The sequence below is a fragment of the Muntiacus reevesi genome, chromosome 8 (assembly GCF_963930625.1).
Source record: "Muntiacus reevesi chromosome 8, mMunRee1.1, whole genome shotgun sequence".
Taxonomy (NCBI): Eukaryota; Metazoa; Chordata; class Mammalia; order Artiodactyla; family Cervidae; genus Muntiacus; species Muntiacus reevesi.
In genome coordinates, this window is record NC_089256.1 from 28,795,027 (window position 1) to 28,814,342 (window position 19,316).

The following is a 19,316-nucleotide window of genomic DNA, read 5'->3' on the forward strand; positions in this document are numbered from 1 at the left end:
GACATACTATCAAACTAGACAAAGTAAATGAGACTGAGACTGTTGATAAGAAAAATTTTTTCTGTGCTGTCATAAAAGTCATTTCTGCTGAGGAATAATCTTTTTATTGTCTTTTCACTTCATTAGTGTATTTCTTTGGCTTTTTCTGTTGCAGTTTAAAGATAGGCTATAGGCTTCTTTATGCTTTTTGCACTTTCCCAAAAAAGCTAAATTTTAATATTTAGATCTTAAAACTTTTTGGGTCTTTTAGAGAACCACAAAGGTGTATGAGGTTATTTCATTGATTTTTCTACGCTTTAGATCACAGTTAATATTCATTAAGAAATGAATGGTCACGAGGAGCTCATGGTTGGTGCAACGATACAAGTCAGAGATAATTGTTGAAGGAAGGCAGAGATTCCATGAAAAGCTACCCAATATTGAAAACTTAGAGGAACTGTTTTACAAAAGAAGTGAAATGGCATTTAAATTGGTAGTTTGTGGAAACTGGTTTTCAGCCAGTAGAGATGACTAAAAAGTTGTGGAGGAGAGTATGAAAGAGACAGAACCCTCTTGGTACAGGGCATTACTTATTAAGACTCAAAAATTTACACGCTTTGTTTTGAAGAATTATCCTACTGTGTGCATGCATATATGTGTGTGTGTGTGTGTGTATGTGTGTGTGTGTGTGTGTAATTGGACTTTAGGTTCTGTTTTCATTTTGACTGAGAACCTGCATTACACTCATGATGACCCATCACCTTATGCCTTTGTCTTATGTTGAACCACGTGGATGGAACTGCTCCTGACAGAGGAATAAGAACAGGGTCTGTGCTGCAGACACATGACGTAGAATGAAGAAAAGGCGATCTGCCCCCCAGGTGTAGAAGTGAAATTTTTCAAAAAGGAGAAGGACCCAATTTCTTTGCCTATTTAGAAGATACTAGAAATGAAACGAGATGTAAAGAAATCAAGAAATGTTTACGTGGATGTAGAATTTACTGTGTAAGATTGTGTTTTTAAAAATCTTCGAAAATTGATTGAAACTTGGTGATTATGCTTTTGCAGGTATACCCAGGAAAATGATGGAAAGGAAAAGGCACTTGAATTACTTCTGGATCAGTCCCTTGAAATCAGGCAAATTAAGCTTAAATTTATTTTTACATCTTTCTATATTCTTAATATCAGAGGCACAGTCTAAATATATTTTTGCTTATATGTTGCTTTTAAATGTTTCTTTTTAAAAATTTGTTTTATTTATATTAATATTTAAATAAATCTATTCTTTAATTATTTTTATTTTATGATGTTTTCTACTTTAATTTCACATTGTCAGTATAAAAAGTCCTGAATTTAGCGTTGTTCATTACTCTTCCTTTGAATTAACCTGAAACTAAAAATGTATTTTAAAAACTTGTGTTGCTTGATATAACAATCTCAACTATTATATGGTAGTTCATTGCTCTACAATTAAAGAATTATTAAAGAATGTCTGTTATGAACCTATAAAAAGTTTTCCTTTTAATCTTTATTATTGCAAATAATGTTTCTACATACTAGAAGCCAGTATGTAAAATTTATTAACATAATCAGATTAAACTTCACCTAACTTCATAAAAATGGGGGACCCATTTCTCAGCATTCCCACCAAATAGCTTACTTTTAATTTCTCATCTTCCTTTGATCATTTGCAGAGAGCACATATGAGTCTTGTATTAAATAGCCAAATGTTGGGCAAGAAGTTTCTCTGGAAGATGTTCTGTTATCTGTTTGTGGTGTGACTTCAGAGCTAACATGACTTCACCCTTTGTGAGCTCACTGGTTATGTTTTTTTCCAGTAAGTTTTTTTGTTTTTTTTAATATTTGCAGTAATACATTTACAAATGAGAAAATGAAAATAGAAGAGAGTATAAAGAAAGGGAAAGAGCATTATGAAGAGAGTCTTCAAAGGGCTGTGGATGCAGAGGTGAGTCCAGGGTACTCGGTGACTGACAGATACAGCAGGGTGTCATTTGTTTACTCTGCATTTAATTACACGAGGCAGGACAACATTGCTGGAAAGTGTGGAGGCTGAGGGGTGTCCTTTCAATCATAATCCTGCCTCCCTGAGACAACCACTCCCTCCTTACCTATAACTTTAAAATTTTTTAGCTTTATGCTTATCTTACGATAGAGTGTACACCAGGTTTTGTGACCAGCTTTCCTTATTTAACACAATTCAGTCATTTTCAATGCTCTGTACTTTCAATGGCTTCATCATATTTAATCAAGTGATGTACCATGAAGTAGTCAACCATAAAACCTATTTGCCAGTGCTGGAAAAGGAACTTGGAAATAATATACTTACTAAGAATATATAATCTCTTTCCTCCCTCTAGAAGAATATATACTAAAGTCAGTATAGAATTTGAAAAACTACTGAGACAAAAATAATTATCTCTGGCTATATTCTATTGAATTCCTGAAACATGGTTGCCTTTGTTTTTCTAATTTGCAACGTAAATGTTATTTATTAGTAAATGTGTCTACAATTATTTTAGAAACATAAGGAAGAGCTTAGCTTATGCAGTCTGTAAATATGGGTCTTTAAAAGAAATGTCAGCCATGCAGCTGCTTTTCTAAAGGAAGGAAAGAAAAGAGTCCCAGTGTTTACTTCTGCTTTGTGGACCCTTTTCCTGCATCTCTGTCCCCAAGTCATTCAGTTCCCATTTTCTACCATTTAGCAAGCAGTTTTGCCTAGTGGGCCCTGGCAAGATTACTGACACCTGAGTTAAAGCAAGGCCAGTCTGCATTCATGCAGTGACTTTCACACAGATGGCCAGTGGCTCGTGTGGGGAGCCAGACTCTAATGTTCTCAACACTTAGCCATGCTGATCATAACTTACCCTGAGCTGTGCAGTAGCACCGTGTTATGTGCTGGTCCCAGACTCCCACTCGGCAACCACGACTCTGCTTCCCAGGCCTGTCAGTTCCATAGGTGCGGCCTTGACGCTGTTCGGCAGGGTCCTGGCCATCTGCTTGCCATGATCAGGACCTTAGATTTTGCACACCAGGTAATACTTTCAGGTAACCTAGCTCTGTGCTCCTATATGGCTTGAGCAGTAAGCCTTGTGGAAAGTTTCATATCTAAGAAAGTATCACTCTAGGAATATAATTTTACTGTTACTGTATTATTCTATTTTCAAATCCTGAAGTTTTTTTTAAATTAATTAATTTGGGGCTGTGCTGAGTCTTACTTGCTGCATGTGGGCTTTCTCTAGTTGCAGCAAGCAGGGGTGTCTCTTGTTGGGGAACACAGGCCTTGCAAGTTTGGGTTTCAGGAGTTGCAGCACACAGGCTCAGCAGTTGTGGGGCACAGGCCCAGTTGCCCCAAGGCATGTGGAACCTTCACAAAACCCACGAATCAAACCTGTGTCCCCAGCACTGACCAGTGGACCACCAGAGAAGTCTGAAAAGTTTTAGTTCAGATTCACTTGAGAGAAATGATAATTAAATTCTGGTCACTCTTCTGATCACATGTCATTTAAGGAGAAACTTGAAAGGGGTTTAGAATGTTTGCTTTCACAGCTTGAAAATAGTTTTAGTTTTAAAATGCTTACATTCTCTTATCTAATGGTAGGTATCTGTGCTTGAAAGCTGGAGGGACATGGAAGTGTGTAAGTTACAGACTGTGCAGTCACAAGCTGAAGGGTTTCTCAAGAACCTGAAGCTAATGAGCAGGTACTGTGGTGTCATACGTGTCTTTCCACAATTGTCATTGAGGAAATCAAGATTAGGGCTGATTTGAGGAAAAATTATATTCAGTTCACTTCAGTCGCTCAGTCATGTCCAACTCTTTGTGATCCCATGAACTGCACCACGCCAGGCCTCCCTGTCCATCACCAACTCCCAGAGTCTACTCAAACTCATGTCCATTGAGTGGGTGATGCCATCCAACCATCTCATCCTTTGCCGTCTCCTTCTCCTCCTCCCTTCAGTCTTTCCCAGCATCAGGGTCTTTTCAGATGAGTTAGTTCTTCGCATCAGGTGGCCAAAGTATTGGAGTTTCAGCCTCAATATCAGTCCTTCCAATGAATATTCAGGACTGATTTCCTTTAGGGTGCACTGGTTGGATCTCCTTACAGTCCAAGGGACTTTATTTTTAATAGTTATTATAATTAATGCATGTTTAGTCATGGGAAAATCAAAACATATCAACAAAATGATAAATTATCCTAATTCTAAATTGAGTTATAACTAGTTAATTTAGTTTTGGGTAAATCCATTAAGGTTTTGGGAAAAAAAAGAAAATTTACATACAGTTTTTCACTAAGTCATACATGGTGGTGGTTTAGTCACTAAGTCATGTCTGACACTCTGTGACCCCATAGTCTGGAAACCTACCAGGCTGCTCTGTCCAAGGGATTCTCCCGGCAAGAATACTGGAGTGAGTTGCCATTTCCTTCTCCAGGGGATCTTCCCGACCCAGGAATTGAGCCTAGGTCTCCTGCATTGCAGGCAGATTCCTTACTGACTGAGCTAAAAGGGAAGCCCAAGTAGTACATAGGAAACTTCCTTTCATATCAGTGCTCACACTGCTCCAGCCTCAGTTTAGAAGGTTGAGTAGTCGTCCAGTGTACAACCGTGTCATGGTTTTTTAAATACCACTGTAGTGGGAGAGCTTGGTTGTTTGCACATTTTGCTATTAAAAGCTGCACTGTGGCAGATATCCTTACAGCTAAATTATTAGTCATTTCCACACAATGAATAAATTCCTGGAATGAAGATCACATTTTTGAGGCTTTTCAGCAGTTGCCTTCCATAAGAATAGTTACTTAACAGTCTTACCGGTAGAGTGTGGGAAGGTTTCTTTCAAAGATATTTACATATGGTTATTTTTTCAACCCTCCATAATCTTTACCTGTTTTTGTTTTGCTTTCGTTTTGGAATAAGGTTTACCGTGGGAATCCAGAGAGTCTCCTTCAGTCTAGAATTTAGCACTTTTCTATATGGATTTTTGCACGTTACTTTTCATCTGGTCCTTTTATCGTATTCCACACACAGGTTTTAACTTTTTAATTCCTAGTGCTTTTTGATTTAAATTTCAAACCCTCAATGTTGAACCAGAGATTCTACAGGTCATGGAAAAATAGTTTTAATGTACAGTTCTTTTTTTTTTTCCTTCTTTTTTTCAAGATTTAAGTTTTTTTTCACTTCAGAAAACCTTTCTGATTAAAGGTAAACTGGTGTACTAATTTAGATTACAGGACTAATACAGCTGAGGTTGAGACCATGTGGTGTTGAATGGCCAGTGTGCAACACGCCAAGGGCTCCGGATTGTGGTGCATCTGGGAAACAGAGATATCTCAGGCCTCACTATCTAATAGCATTAACTCCTTAGTAAGCCTTGTAGTACACAGGTAGTCTTTCTTAACGAATCTATGCTAACTCTGCTCATTGCAGCAAAGGGTGGCAAAAGAGGAAAGCCATGAAAGCAGCATTCTGGTTTTTCTTTAAGATGGATTGGTGGTGGATTGGTGGTGGTGTTGATATTCTCAATTTGGAGTAGAAAGCTTCTCTGTCACTTTCAGTAGACCAGATTCATGAGGTGCTGAGAAGTTTAATGTAGCCTGTTAGACCACACCCTTTGTTTTACAATGAAGTAGGGATGAAGGTTTTATTGGAATGTATCCAGGCTGCCAACTTTTGGTTTGTTTTTCAATGCAAAGATAGCCTTTGATGTTAAATATGAAGATGTCAACTGACAAGTTGTCTAATCTTCAAATTTGAGGAGAGAAGTTAAAATTAAGGAGAATATGTGCTCTCTCTGTCCACCAGTTTTGGACTTTGGGTTAGATCAGTCAATAATATTTCCTAAAGTGTAGTGACTTTGTAAGATACTCAGTTCTTTAAAAATCGTCTTTTTTTGTGTGTGTGCATGATTATATTTCTTGCATTATCTTTAAATGTTTATTTTCATTTGTACTTTAGTGCTTTCAATTTTTAAAAGTTTTCAAGTGGACATCAGCAGTTTTATGTTTTTCTCCTCTCTCAGTGATTCGGCAGCGTATCCTGACATGGACTCAGACATATATTCATGGGAATCATTTCTTTCTGATGTTAGAGAAGAAATTGAGAAAGCAAAGGTAAGTTATATGGTATTTTATCGTTCTGTCAAAATCTGTCTGATGGTTATGCTAAAACATGTAGTGTCATACTAAAACTTTCTATTTAGGGCTGTTAAAGACTACATTTTTTTTGTTGTAATTAAGAATTTTTCATGAAAGAAATATCTTCTTAACTGTCTTAAACTCAGTCCTTGATTGATAAGATAGCAAAGTTAAGTTTGATAAGGGTTAGAGCATTATAATTAATAATTAGATTAATATTAGAGTTAATTAGAATTAATAATTCTAGTTATTTTGAACTTCTTTCCTTGCAAGAAGTAACCTTGCATCTCAGTTACGTTTCTTAGGAAATGGTTGAGTATTTGTTATGTATGTATAGTAAGGGGGAAAATAGCATTAATGGACAGTTGTGGTTTTTCTTGGAATTTGTTAGAAAAACTTAACATTTTCCTTTCTACCTACAGTCTCAGTTTGAAGAACAAATTCAGGCAATTAAAAATGGTTCTCAGCTCAGTGAACTTCCAAAAGTGCAGATTTCTGAGCTTTCGTTTCCTGCCTGTAACACAGTGAGTCTGTTACATCTCTTTTTTTCTTTTTTGAAGGAAACAGAACCAAAAAGTAGTGAGGCACAATTTCTTTCTTAACTGGCCAAAAGTAGTTTGTTACTGTTTTGGGAGTGGGCGTGAGCTGGGTTAATAATTACCTTACTGTTTTCATCAGGTGCTAGGTGAAGGCCTCATCAGAGTGGCCCTCGTTCACCCCTCACCCTGTGACCCTTCTGTCTATGCATTCAGCCTCAACTAAGGTAGTAGGCTCTGGAGCTGCAATCAGAAGCTGATCTTGAAAGTGTTTTTCTTCTCAATACTATGCACTCTTAATATTCAAATTTACTGTGGATTCATCTGCAAAAATAAAAATTAAAAAGATTTAAAATGTTAAAAAGGCTAGCCACCTTGAACTCAGTAGAATATTCTTGAACTGAGTAAAATATTCTATTGAGCACCAGTGTTTTCAAGTTCTTACAGCAGATACAGAGGAGGAAAAGCATTAGATCTCAGTAGAATGTTTTACTGTTAATGTTTAATTCTAGTTTATGTGATTTTATAAACACTCAGAAGAACTCTAAACTTCGAAAACCTTGGAACTCTCAGTGTGCCAGGGGCCTGAATAATAAGAGCCTAGAAACAGTTTACCTTGTGTCACTTCTCTGCTGGTCGTGCATCAGGTGTTTAGTGGTGATCAGGATTAGACGCGGCCTGTGCCCTCAGAATGCACATGGGTTTGGGAGCAACTTCAAACCCGTGATTATAAGCAAAGTGCGCCAAGAGCATAGAACACCATGGCAGCAGAAATCGGGGGGAACTAACTTAACCCCAAGGCCTAGGACTCAACAGAAGCTCCCTTGCTGGAGGTCTCAGTGAGCCAGAGATCTGAAATAGGAGTTCACCAGGCAGAAGGAGTGAGTGAGTGAGTGTGTGTGTGTGTATGTGTATGAGGAGGGCTGTGTGGTGTGATGTTTCAGGGTCAAAACGTTCAGATGGAGGAAACAGCGTATCTGGAGGCTAGAAAAAGAACACCTTTCACAGTAGTGAAAGAAGTTCGCTAGGACAAAGGGAACTGTAGGGAAAAGCTTGTGATACCCTACCCCCGGGCCAGAACAAAGGGAACCTTATTCCGTTAGGTGTCTCCGCAGTGTGGACTTCCCCTCAGGTCCCTGAGCAGCCAGTGTAGGTTTCCAGTTAGGAAATGATGTCAGCCTGACTGCAGTGTGGAGGCCTGGTGGGAGAGGGGCCACTGTCCCCGTCGGGCCCGGTGAGGGAGGCCGCGGGCTGGAGGGAGGAGCCGGTGAGGGAGGCCACGGGCTGGAGGGAGGGGAGCGGTTTCCAGTGCTCAGGTGGTCAGCTGCAAGCGGTGCTGCCCGTGCAGTCAGGGCTCAGCGTGAGTGTGTTGGGGAGTGGACCACAAATTCAGGTCTGTGTCAGGCGGCGCCAGAGGAAGAGCAGGTGAGGACCCTTGAGTTTGAGTGCCCTTGGAATCACCCGGGGGAGCTGCCTGTTAGGAGGGTAGGATCTCGGGAAGGTATTCTAGACTGGAATCGTTTAAAAAGGGGGCATTATTCGCAACAAGCGCTCGGTCAAGGAGGCATGAGAGGGTGTAGCCTGGGGTGCAGACTGGGACTCTGACACCATGAGTAGCCTCAGCCCTTCAGCGTGGACTGCAGAGCTTCGGGCAGAGCCCAGCAGTGTGAAGCCCTGAACAGCTGGTTTTGAGAGAGACAGTTACCAGTGACTTTTAAGGACAGTAATATTTAGTTTGTTATAGTTCAAGTTCTGTGCACTTGAGGGAGCAGGATTCATTATAGTTGTGCTTAATTGTTAGTCTTTGTCCATGGATCTAACTCTTAGTGATCAGCTTTTGTGGTGTGTTCCTCTCAGATTCATCCTAAATTACTTCCTGAGTCTTTAGGCCAGGATGGTCAACGTCCCTCCACTTCTACAAGTCATGGGACCAGAGACCAGACAGCAGCTCCCGAGGAGTCAAGTCTGGGCTGTGCTGCTGACACCCTAGTGGGGTCGCCCTCCTGCGACCAGAAGGCCACCACCCAGCTGCCAGGGCGTGAGGGCGCTGGCCAGGCAGCTGGGCCAGAACCACGCCCGGTGGCTGATCAGAAGTTACCTGCTGCTCCAGAGCATGCCACCCGTTCAAGCCAGTCGCCGAAGAAGCCGTTCAATAGCATTATTGAGCACCTGTTGGTGGTGTTCCCATGTTACAGCAGGTACGGATCTAAAACGTCAGCAGCGCTGGTAAATAAATGCTTTGTTGAAGTGATGTTTCCTGATCAGATAACAGTTCAGCCAATTACGAGCTGAAGTGGAAAAGATTGTGCAGTTATTTTACTCAGAAGGACAAACACGCATTTGTCTTCCTTTTGTAAACATAAAAGTGAGCATTTTCAAACAGATTAATCCACACTCACCAGAACACATGGCAATTTGCTAAGATTTTGATGAACTCTGTAACATGCTCCAGTACTAGTTATGGAATCAATAAATGAACTTCAGAACATTAGTTTTGTATCATTTCGGGGGGGAGAAATATCACACATATCAAAGAAGGCAGCAGCAACTTACACTTTGTGGAACAGCCCCTCTGCTTTGTCAGAGGTGTGAGTTGAAGAGACTGAGTAAGGTGTGTGAGCGTGTTGTAGAGGGAGGGGTAGGGAGAGCTGATTTACGATGTGTGTCAGTATCTGCTGTGAGCAAAGTGAATCAGCCTTTCACACACATACACCCACTCTTGTAGATGGTTTTCCCTGTAGGTCATTTCAGAGTATTGAATAGTGCTCCCTGAGCCGTGTAGCAGGTCCTCATTAGTTACCTGCTTTATATATAATAAATAATAATATATAGTAGTGTGTATATGTCAATCCTAATGGCCCAGTTTATCCGTCCCCCTTCCCTCCCCAGGTAACCATCAGTTTTTAACATCTGTGACTCTTTCTGTTTTGTAAGTTCATTTGTACCATTTTTTTTAGTTTCTGCATGTAAGCAATGTCATACGATGTTTGTCTCTCTCTGGCTGACGTCACTCAGTAGGACAGCCTCGAGGTCCGTCCATGTTGCTGCAGATGGGGAGAGCTGCTTTTAACTTAAGTCAGCCAGAGTCATCAATTGGGCACTTCAGTCGTGCTCCTGCATCGACCTCTGACCTCTCTCTCCAGATGGGTCCGAGAGGGCAGAGGGACTCCTTGTCTCAGGCCACAGGGAAGGTGAAGTGGAGGGAATGTCTCCCTCCAGTGCAGAAGAGAGGACTCCATATCCAGGAATGATCCTCTGCACCTCCCGTGTTACTTCTGCCTTTGACACAGTATTAGTCTCTACACAGTGGTTAATTATGATTGGCCAGAATTAATGTTTTGCATTTGTCAGTGGAGCCCTGGCCATTCGGAAGTAAGTGTATCTTCTCTGCACATGGACACATTTAGCCTAAGTTTGAGAAGCATTGTTAAGTTCTCTCAATTGCAGTTGCCATGCTAGTTAGTAAAAATAGTCAAGTTGTAATTACCAGAAGTACCTTACAAATAAAACTGTTTGCAGTCCTGTCTAAATTTGGCAGAGTAAACATATGCTTCTTAGGTTTTCTGCAAGTTAAAGCATATGAGGTATTAGTGCTGTAGATACCAAGTTCCTGTTGATTAATGATACTGTCACATCTACTGCTACCTATGAAAAATGCAAGAAAACTTTGTCGGTTAGATTTTTAAAGGGAGGAGGTAAAAAAAATAGTTTGTTCTTAGAGATTTTATTGATTTCAAGTCATATCTAGTGGTGTCTGACCATTCAGTGATTTTACTTAAGGCTACACTGTGTCCAGGCTCTGAAGAAGGCAGGTTTCTAAGTAAGGAAGGAGATATGAAATGGATCTGTCAGGTACACTCTTTGAAAACCTATTAAAATAAATATTTTAGGAATAATACTGAAATTTTCAGTGCTTTTTTTTTGGAAGAGTGATTTTGCTGCTTTTACATACTGTTGTTTATAAATTGTGTATTTAATTTCATTTATTTTCAGCTGCTGGGTTGATACTGGACATAATATTTCTTCACAGTAGAAAACTTTGACTTTGTCTTGACTTCCCCACTTTCCCTTTCAGCACGGAGCTTGCTGGTTTTATTAAAAAAGTTAGAAACAAAAACAAGACCTCTCTGTCTGGATTGAGTATTGACGAGATTGTGCAAAGAGTGACAGAACACATCCTTGATGAAGAGAAAAAGAGAAAGGTCAGTGTTTCATTTAAATTCAATATATACTCTACTTTCTTCCTCCTTATTTATAAAATATAAGAATTGTGGGAAAAAATGCTTCCAACAAAAGATGGGGAGCAATGTAGTAGACAGTGCTCACATTTTTGGGTAACTGAACTTGCTTCCCTACTATACATTTGGCTGCAATCAAATCCGGGAAAGGACCGGAGGCCGTCTGCGCCCAGCTCTGCTGTTCCTGCGCCCAGGGCCGCCCAGGACCCGCCCTCCGTGCCGGTCAGAGCACCACCCGAAACCGAGGGGCCGCAGACCAAGGTCGTCCCTGTGAGTGCCGTGTGCATGACCGTGGGGTTCCCTCTGTTCTGACGAAGAATGGGAAGAAAGCAGCTGTTAGTCCATGATGTAGCCTCATGGTTTTCATTTCTCGATGGACTTTGAGCTTTGATTAGAAGCCACGTTTAGGTGACGTGAGTGTTTGGTTAGAGGAGCCGGTGACTAGTGAGTTTCTCCGCACCGTTGTGAGGACTTCAGGGCCCCTGCATGTGGGGACAAGAGGCGCAGTGGCCCCACCATGGACACGGGGCCTGTAGACAGTCAGATGCATTCATCACATCAAGTGTGAATAGTTGGCAGAATTGATTTTTAGCCAGTTTTTTTCTATGCGACCATAGGCTTTAGAATCACACAAGCTTGGTCTCATCACCAGTAATACTGTCAGCTTGGGTCATATCTGATTGTTGGGGTTGTTGTCTGGATGAAGTGCTGTGGTGGGGTTAGCAGAGTCACACGCTGTTCTCGGAACAGACTGGCTGCTTCCCTCCCCTTCCCCTCAGGTGCCTGGGGACGGGGGGACATGCTGAAATGGGCTAAGGTTGCTTTTATTTGATATACTGATGTAAATTGTTTATTGTCCTTTTAAACAATGAGAATGTTAGTTACATAGAACTTTCTGTAAAGTACCATTATATCTGTGATCTCAGTTGATAAGGTATTATAACTGTCTTTATGAATGAGGAAACCAAGGCACCGATGACTCATGCTTCTGGCCCGCGTTCCTTCCTTTGATTTGCGTTTGCGGCGTGTAATTCCCTGTCCTCACCCACACGGACTTCACACGCTGGGGACTATGCAGTAGGCACTGAACATGTGGTTGATAGGGAAGCGGTCCCCTGGTTGGCTCCCAGCCGTGGGCTCCTGGTGGAATTCTGGTGTAGATCCCGTCTTCCCCTCCTATCCAACTTCAGGTTAAGTAAAATGAGAAGAGCTGCAGGCAGAGTGGAATCGACAGTGCGGGACTGCACAGAGAGTGCTGGTTCGCTGACCCGACCTAGGCCCTGCCTCCTTCTGTGAACTTGTTTTTGTCCCTCCCATACATTTTCATTTTCCACACAAATCCACGAGATTTTCCTCATCACATACACTTGGGTGCCAGAGGGTATCCACCCCATTGAGAAAGCTTGTATCGTGCAGAACATTCCTGCCAAGCCTGGCTGCAGTCCACTCTCTCTCAGGGGTGTTCCAGCTGGTCATGTGCTCTGTGGTCCAACAACCAGACCATCTTCTTAGCATTCTCACCGATTTGTGTGTGAGTGTGTGTGCGCGTGCGGCACACACACTCGCACACTTATTGGCCACCCCAAGATAGACCATGATCACCTTTTGAGGTGAGATTACTTTCTGCTTCACAGTTCATGGTAATAAAGATGTGAAAGCTGACTTATAAGAAAAATATGTATTGAAACCAGGACTTAATATGCTAATCATAGGGTCGTTTTTTTTTTTTTTTTAAAGTAACAGTGTTTTGTATTTTTAACCACAAAAGTAATGTGGTTCTTAGTAGAAGGTCCAAATAAAAAGAACATATAAAGAAACCCAAAACCCACCCTCTAAGGGTAACCAGTATTATATTGGTATGCGTTTTTTTCTAAGCTCTTTTGTATCTGTGTGTATATGTAAATTTGACTTCCCTGGTGGCTCAGACGGTAAAAGCGTCTGCCTACAATGCAGGAGACCTGGGTTTGATCCCTGGGTCAGGAAGATCCCCTGGAGAAGGAAATGGTAACCCACTCCACTGCTCTTGCCTGGGAAATCCCATGGATGGAGGAGCCGGGTAGGCTACAGTCCATGGGGTCGAAAAGAGTCGGACATGACTGAGCGATTTCACTACTACTATGTACATATATTTGTGTTCTTTTTACTTTTTCTCTTAGAAATACATTGTGCCGAATTTGTCATGTTGGGAAGTAATAACTGTGTGTTTTTCTAAACTTCATGCTGTGCTGTGCTTAGTCACTCAGTCGTGTCTGACTCCCTGCGACCCCATGGACTGCAGCTCCCCAGGCTCCTCTGTCCATAGGGGAGTCTCCAGACAAGAATACTGGAGTGGGTTGCCATGGTTGCACATGCAACCATCCAGGGGATCTTCCTAACCCAGGGATTGAACAGAAGCCTCCTGCATTGCAGGTGGATTCTTTACCGACCGAGCCACCTTGCAGAGGCCTTGACCTGCCATTTCCCACAGAGCTGTTGCCTTCAATTCTCCCAGACCCTTCCCTGGGGGCCACGGAGGGGAGGGGAGGGGAGCGAGATCGCGTCTGTCCCACTGCTGCCCGGTGGTGGCTGCAGTGTCCTGAGAGGGACAGAAAACCCTGTTCAATAGATTAACAGCCTTTAGGCGCTGCCCCGACCATACTCCCTGACCGTCACCCACTGCCGGGGCTGCAGGGGGGCCGGGAGCCCTCCCACTCGCCTGTGTCCCCGCGCGCGCACAGTCCCTGACAGGGATGTTGCTGAATGAACCATCAGTTTAATTTATGCAAGTAATCCACATTCATAGAAACTTTAGAAAAATAGCAAAGAAAAAGTTAAATCTCTCAACCCAAAGTAGCCAGTCACCATCATTAACATTTTATATCTTCCCAGATTCTTTTCTAGGCATCTCTATATACAGACATTCTCTCTATATTTAAAACCTTAAATTATATAATCATATGATACCTACTGTTTTGTAGTCTACTTTTATTCAGAGAGCTTTTGGTACGAGCTTTCTGTACCAAAGATTATGGAATTCTGTCAGGATTTTAATCAGCCCCACCATAATCCATAGTGTATAGGTGTCATAATTTGTTATTATCTCCAGCTGTTAGATAATTAAATGAATAGTTAATTTGTAATATGCAGCTAGTACCATACTTTAAGTATGGGATGGGATAAATAGATATTTGTAGTATTTTAACTGGAAGTGAGTTAACTGTATAAATCATGTTTGTTTTTTTTAATCATGTTTTTTATCCGAGAAAATCAAAACTTTGTTTTTTCCTAAGAAATGTTATTCAAAAATAAGTTGTTCCCTCAATCTGCTTAACTATAATTGAAAATAATCTGCACCTTGTGCTGCAAATGTTTTGGAAAGCCAGTTGTAGGAAGAGTTCTTTATTTCTGGGATATATTTGTTTCCACAGGTGTCCTGTGCAAATTCCTGTGAAATCTGCCGAGAAGTATTCAAGTCCAAAAACGTGCGTGAGCTGCAGTGTGGGCACAGGTTTCACAAAGGGGTAAGAGTTCTCTATGGCTGTTTTCATGTCACGCATTCTGACTGTGGAGCATTTAGAAAAGAGAAAGGGGCTTTTCCCCCCAGGTTTCAGCCCTTGCATTTTCCAAGCAAATCCCAAACGTGCTCGTGTCAGTGGTCTCCGTCCCAGAGACTGTGCTGTGGGGAGGGGAGTGGCCTGCAGCCTCTGGTGCGATCTGCACGGTCCTCTCTGTGTCGGGTGGAGAGGAGCACTTGACTCTATCAGTTGCTAAAATTCAGAGTGTGATTTCGTTAAAAGCTCTGCTTCTCAAGCAGATAGATGGTGAAATAGTTTGTCGGTTTAGTGCAGTGTGTGAAGTAAGTTAAACATATAACATTTTAGAGAGGAGAAAGGAAGCCTAACGGGCTCCGCTGTGCCCTCCGGAGAGGGGTGTTAGCTGTCCTGGGGTTTGGGTGCTGTGAGCACTCGACCTGCACCCCTGCTGCTGGATGAGAGCCGGTCCCGTCTCTGCTCTGTGAGTGTGTGAATCCCTGAGAGAAGGGGCACACGCTCTGTGTGTGCATGTGCATGTGCATGCGTGCACTCAGTCGTGTCTGACTCCTTATGACCCCATGGACTGTAGCCCACCAGGCTCCTCTGTCCATGAATTCTTCAGGCCAGAATACTGGAGGGGGTTGCTATGCCCTGCTCCAGGGGATCTTCTCGACCCACGTCTCTTGAGTCTCCTGCAGTGGCAGGCAGGTTCTTTACCACTTGTGCCACCAAAGAGTCCAGACAGACTGCAGTCTCTCATGTTACCTGCCTGGGCTCTGAACTTACCACCCGCTCAGCTCCCTAGCGGCAGCAGGCGAGCCAGGAGCAGCTTGGGAGCACGCTGTGTAGATAGGCTCCAGTGAGGCTGTGTGTATGCAGACTGGGGAGGGACAAGGAACAAGACGGGGCCGATGGGAGGAGTCCAAGAGCCCGGAAAGAGTCAGCCTCCAGCCGTCAGGGCAGCTGAAGCACAGACTGGACTGGAGCAGAGCGGGAAGGGGAGGTGCAGTCAGGTCCCGAGTCTTCACGGTCACGTTCTAAGGTGCGATTCCTTGTTCCTGGGGCTTGGTCCAGACCTCTGCCCTGAGCAGGCTCTGGTGTCCTTGAGTGTCGAGTGGCCCAAGGTCCCCCTGGATGTCACGGGTGATAGCTTACGGTGAACAGGGTTGGATTCGTGACCTCTGGAGGAGAGAATTTCGCTTCCATGCCAGAGATGACGCTGATCACTCAGAGCTTTTGTGTAGCAGAGTTTTATTACAGTGAAAAGGGACACAGAAAGCTCCTGACATAGACCTCAGAAGGGGCAGAGTGCCCCACTCATCAGTCTTAGCAAGGCCTTATATACTTTGTCAGTTGGTTACTAATAGTAGAAAGGTCTTACCAGACCAACTCCCACAGCATACCTCTTAAGATAACAAGTTTAGTCAGAAGGTTCTTGTTAAGAAAGAGAAACATGTCTTCAAACAAGATACAGTGTTGTTACATAATCATTAGTACAGAGCTTAAGGAAAAACAAAGGGCTTCCCTGATATATCGCTCAGTTGGTAAAGAATCTGCCTGCAATGCAGGAGACTGCAGTTTGATTCCTGGGTCGGGAAGATCCACTGGAGAAGGGATAGGCTACCCACTCCAGTATTCCTGGGCTTCCCTGGTGGCTCAGCTGGTACAGAATCCTCCTGCAATGTGGGAGATCTGGGCTCGATCCTGGATTGGGAAGATCCCCTGGAAACAGGAAAGACTACCCACTCCAGTACTCTGGGCTGGAGAATTCCATGGACCATATAGTCCATGGGGTTGCAAAGAGTCAGGACACGACAGCAACTTTCACTCTCACTTTTAAGGAAAAACATACCCTGAGCAAGATGACTTGTTTTGTTATGTAATCATTAGCTCTGGGCTTGAAAAACATCTTATAAGATGAAGGAATGTAAACAAACAAAAAACACTCTCCCTTTCTCCTCCTCGAGGGCCCCAGACTCCTTAACCTGCCTAAGAGAGTCACTCTCATTGTGAAGTTGCCGTGTGTGCCGAGGCGAGTGGCGCAGGAGAGCTGAGGCCCCCAAGCTCCCAGAGGGCCGACTGATTGTCTTCTCTGATTTCAGTGCTTCAAGCAGTGGCTGAAGAGCCAGCGCACCTGCCCAGCCTGCCTGGGTCACACCCTCCCGGCAGAGGAGTAGCTGCCCTGCTGGAGGAGGCCCGCCTGCTGCTCTTGGCCGCTACAGTTCACGCTGCAGATACGCTGCTTGTTGAGTTGGAAGACTAGCAGTGTACTCCTTTTGGTATCAGAAGCAGATGCCTGAAGCTTCTTTGCACTGTGTGTTGCAGTGTTAATAAATGGAACTCTTTAATACAGCTGAGAGTAAGTAATTTCCCAGCTCTGACTAGTCATAGAGTAATCACCAAGTGGTGGCTGATAAAATCACATGTAACCGCTTCCTTCTGTGGTTGGGGATGCTGCAGAGGCGCGCTCTGAGATGGAAGGAAAAGACAGTGAGCGCCTCAAAGCAGGACTCGATTATCAGCATCCTTGGCCTGCTAAAGTACCCACAGGAAAAGGTTTTTGAGATTGGTATTCCCGAACTTAGCCTACCTTTTTCCTCAAAGCTTCTGCGCTTTAAAACAAGAGCTTAAGCAGACCACATTTTAATAGGTTGTAATGTTAATATGAGGTGATTTCAGACCAGAAGATTCAACTCTCCTATTCATGTGATTTCTCATTTCATTATTTTTTCTCCCCAGTAGATTTGTAAGTGCTTGTTTTCCATCTTTCAAAGACATAATGATTTTTGAAAATCAGTTACAAGACCCTTACTAGCATCAGCCAAGACTTTTTAACCCCTGAAGTCGAGGCTCGCTCGTCATCATCCCACCCCCGGGTGTGGAGCGGACTCTCTTTGAATACCTTACTGTTCTCGTTAGTGACCTTTGTCACCCTCTCTGAGTTAGACAACAAGCATTGGGGTATCTCTGTCTGGCATACAGCAGCAGCTGAGGGAAACAGTCACCATCATTCTGTTTCCTTACCCCACCACCAAAAAGAGACACTTGTGTAATTAGACAGTCCTGAGATGTTGCTGTTATAGTCGTTCATGTTTGACATTTGTGTAGAGTAATGCATGCACTCGTGTACTGTAGCCTGAGAACAAAACCGCAGCTGCTTTAGAGAAACTGCATATCTTCAGTGACTTATAGACAGCAGTAGACATAGAACCGTGGATTCTGGGCACATTCCGTTTCTCTCAAACCGGAAGGATCAAATAGTGTTTTCCCACGTGTTCTCCGTTTCCCTCAGAAGCTCAAGTCCCAGGTTCGCGCACTGACGCAGTCGCCTCCGTCTGCTTTGCTTCTCTCTCGGTTTTGACGTCTTAGTGACTTGGTGCATTGACGCTCATTCCATATTTTGAAGCAGGTCCCTAAAACATTGTCTGCATGTTCAGAATAACTGAGGACTTGCAGATATGAAGGTACACAGGGATCCTGTGTAGCAGCAGGCGTAGCAGAAAAGGAGAACAGCTGGAGAGTGAGAGGATGTGTTCGTGCATAACCTCAAACTGTTACTTGTGAACATGCCTTACACGTGTCCTGTATCAAAATAAAGAGCGTTCTAAAATAATAGCCGTGTTATCCATTCTTTGTCTAATTTAAAGCATTCTACTTGAAAATTCAAGACATATATTACGATACTAATTTAAAAGGTGATTTCGTTTGGACAGAAGAGCCACTGTATGTTTGAGGAGTCTAACCAAGAGTTCCAAAGACATTTTCAAAACTGTATCAAAGCATCCTTTTGCTTAATTTTAAGTAGACGTTACTAAACTCAAGTTCACAAGATTGGCTGTTGAAATCTGTGAATGGAAAGACTAGACAGGATAGAGTTAACTTTTTTAGGCTAGGGTGAGAAGTTTTTAGGCGAATATGTATGAGAGTGTCAAAGTTAACCAGATTGCATTTCTCACTGTTAATCTTTGTGAGGCACTTGCAGAGGGTTAGCAGGCTGCTGGTTCACACCAAAATGACCTTGATACATGGTCCTGTCCCAGACCCTGTGGCGTGGACCAGATATGCCCGTGGGTCATTTAGTTTAGACCAGATTTTAGGGACCTTTCGGTCCTTGTGGGTACAGGGCTACTGAGGCTGGTGAGAAATGGCTCCCTGATAGAGGACCTTACAGTATGCTGAGCACTAAGAGACGATCCAGGAAAGCCAGTGTTACCAGTCTCTGTCTTCAATCTGATAGCGTTTAATTTAGAATAGTCTATAACTTTAAGCAGTGACTATTCCTAAGAGTTTGGATTATTTTCCCTGTTGAAAAGTTTATGCTGTACATAAAGCATAATCCAATACAAAATTGAAATGTTACCCTAGCATTGCAAAACATTACCACCTTTTAAAAATTTTATTTTAATTAGAGGATAATTATAATATTGTGATGGTTCTTGCTATATGTTACTACATTTTTAAGGTAATTTCAAAGACTGTAGAAGCAGGTGGGCCAAGTGATCACAACATAAGACAGAAGCAGTGAAATAATTTTAGTTAGCTTTTCAGTCAGATGATGCTCTCTGGAGAAACGGATTAAAGAAAACAGGTAAAAGAGATAATAGCAAACGTGGAAATTCCTTTCATCATCATGTGAAGTACTTGCTGATGGGACTGATAAAAAGCAAAGACAGTAAAGCAGACGGGAAGGCTTGTCAGAATGAGGACCAAAAACATCTCCAACGTAACCTTTCTTGAAAGAAACAGGAACCACTTTTCAGGCGTTTTAATTTTAATCAAACTTAATAAATGTTAATCATAAAACCTTATTCAGAATAATTTTAAGAAGAATGCATCATCGTAGTTAATCCCCTTTTCCTCTTCACCCTGACGTGATCTGCTTAGAGGGCATGCCCACCTTCA

The 19,316-nt window shown here is 42.7% G+C and overlaps 1 protein-coding gene across 14 annotated transcripts in view; it reads left to right on the forward strand.

Moving 5' to 3' along the window:
- The window catches only part of TTC3 (tetratricopeptide repeat domain 3), a 116,816-nt gene extending 98,689 nt beyond the window's left edge, over window positions 1–18,127 (forward strand). For 13 of the 14 annotated variants that reach the window (XM_065943337.1, XM_065943336.1, XM_065943344.1 and 10 more), the window contains 10 exons: window positions 1,048–1,116; window positions 1,849–1,945; window positions 3,599–3,699; window positions 6,014–6,104; window positions 6,551–6,652; window positions 8,522–8,862; window positions 10,740–10,866; window positions 11,053–11,172; window positions 14,310–14,402; window positions 16,517–18,127. In XM_065943337.1, the coding sequence (XP_065799409.1) occupies window positions 1,048–1,116; window positions 1,849–1,945; window positions 3,599–3,699; window positions 6,014–6,104; window positions 6,551–6,652; window positions 8,522–8,862; window positions 10,740–10,866; window positions 11,053–11,172; window positions 14,310–14,402; window positions 16,517–16,591 (1,216 nt within the window). In that variant the 3' untranslated portion in view covers window positions 16,592–18,127. The remainder of the gene's footprint in view (window positions 1–1,047; window positions 1,117–1,848; window positions 1,946–3,598; window positions 3,700–6,013; window positions 6,105–6,550; window positions 6,653–8,521; window positions 8,863–10,739; window positions 10,867–11,052; window positions 11,173–14,309; window positions 14,403–16,516) is intronic. The other variant, XM_065943339.1, reaches the window with a different exon arrangement.
- The last annotated feature ends 1,189 nt before the right edge of the window (window positions 18,128–19,316 follow it).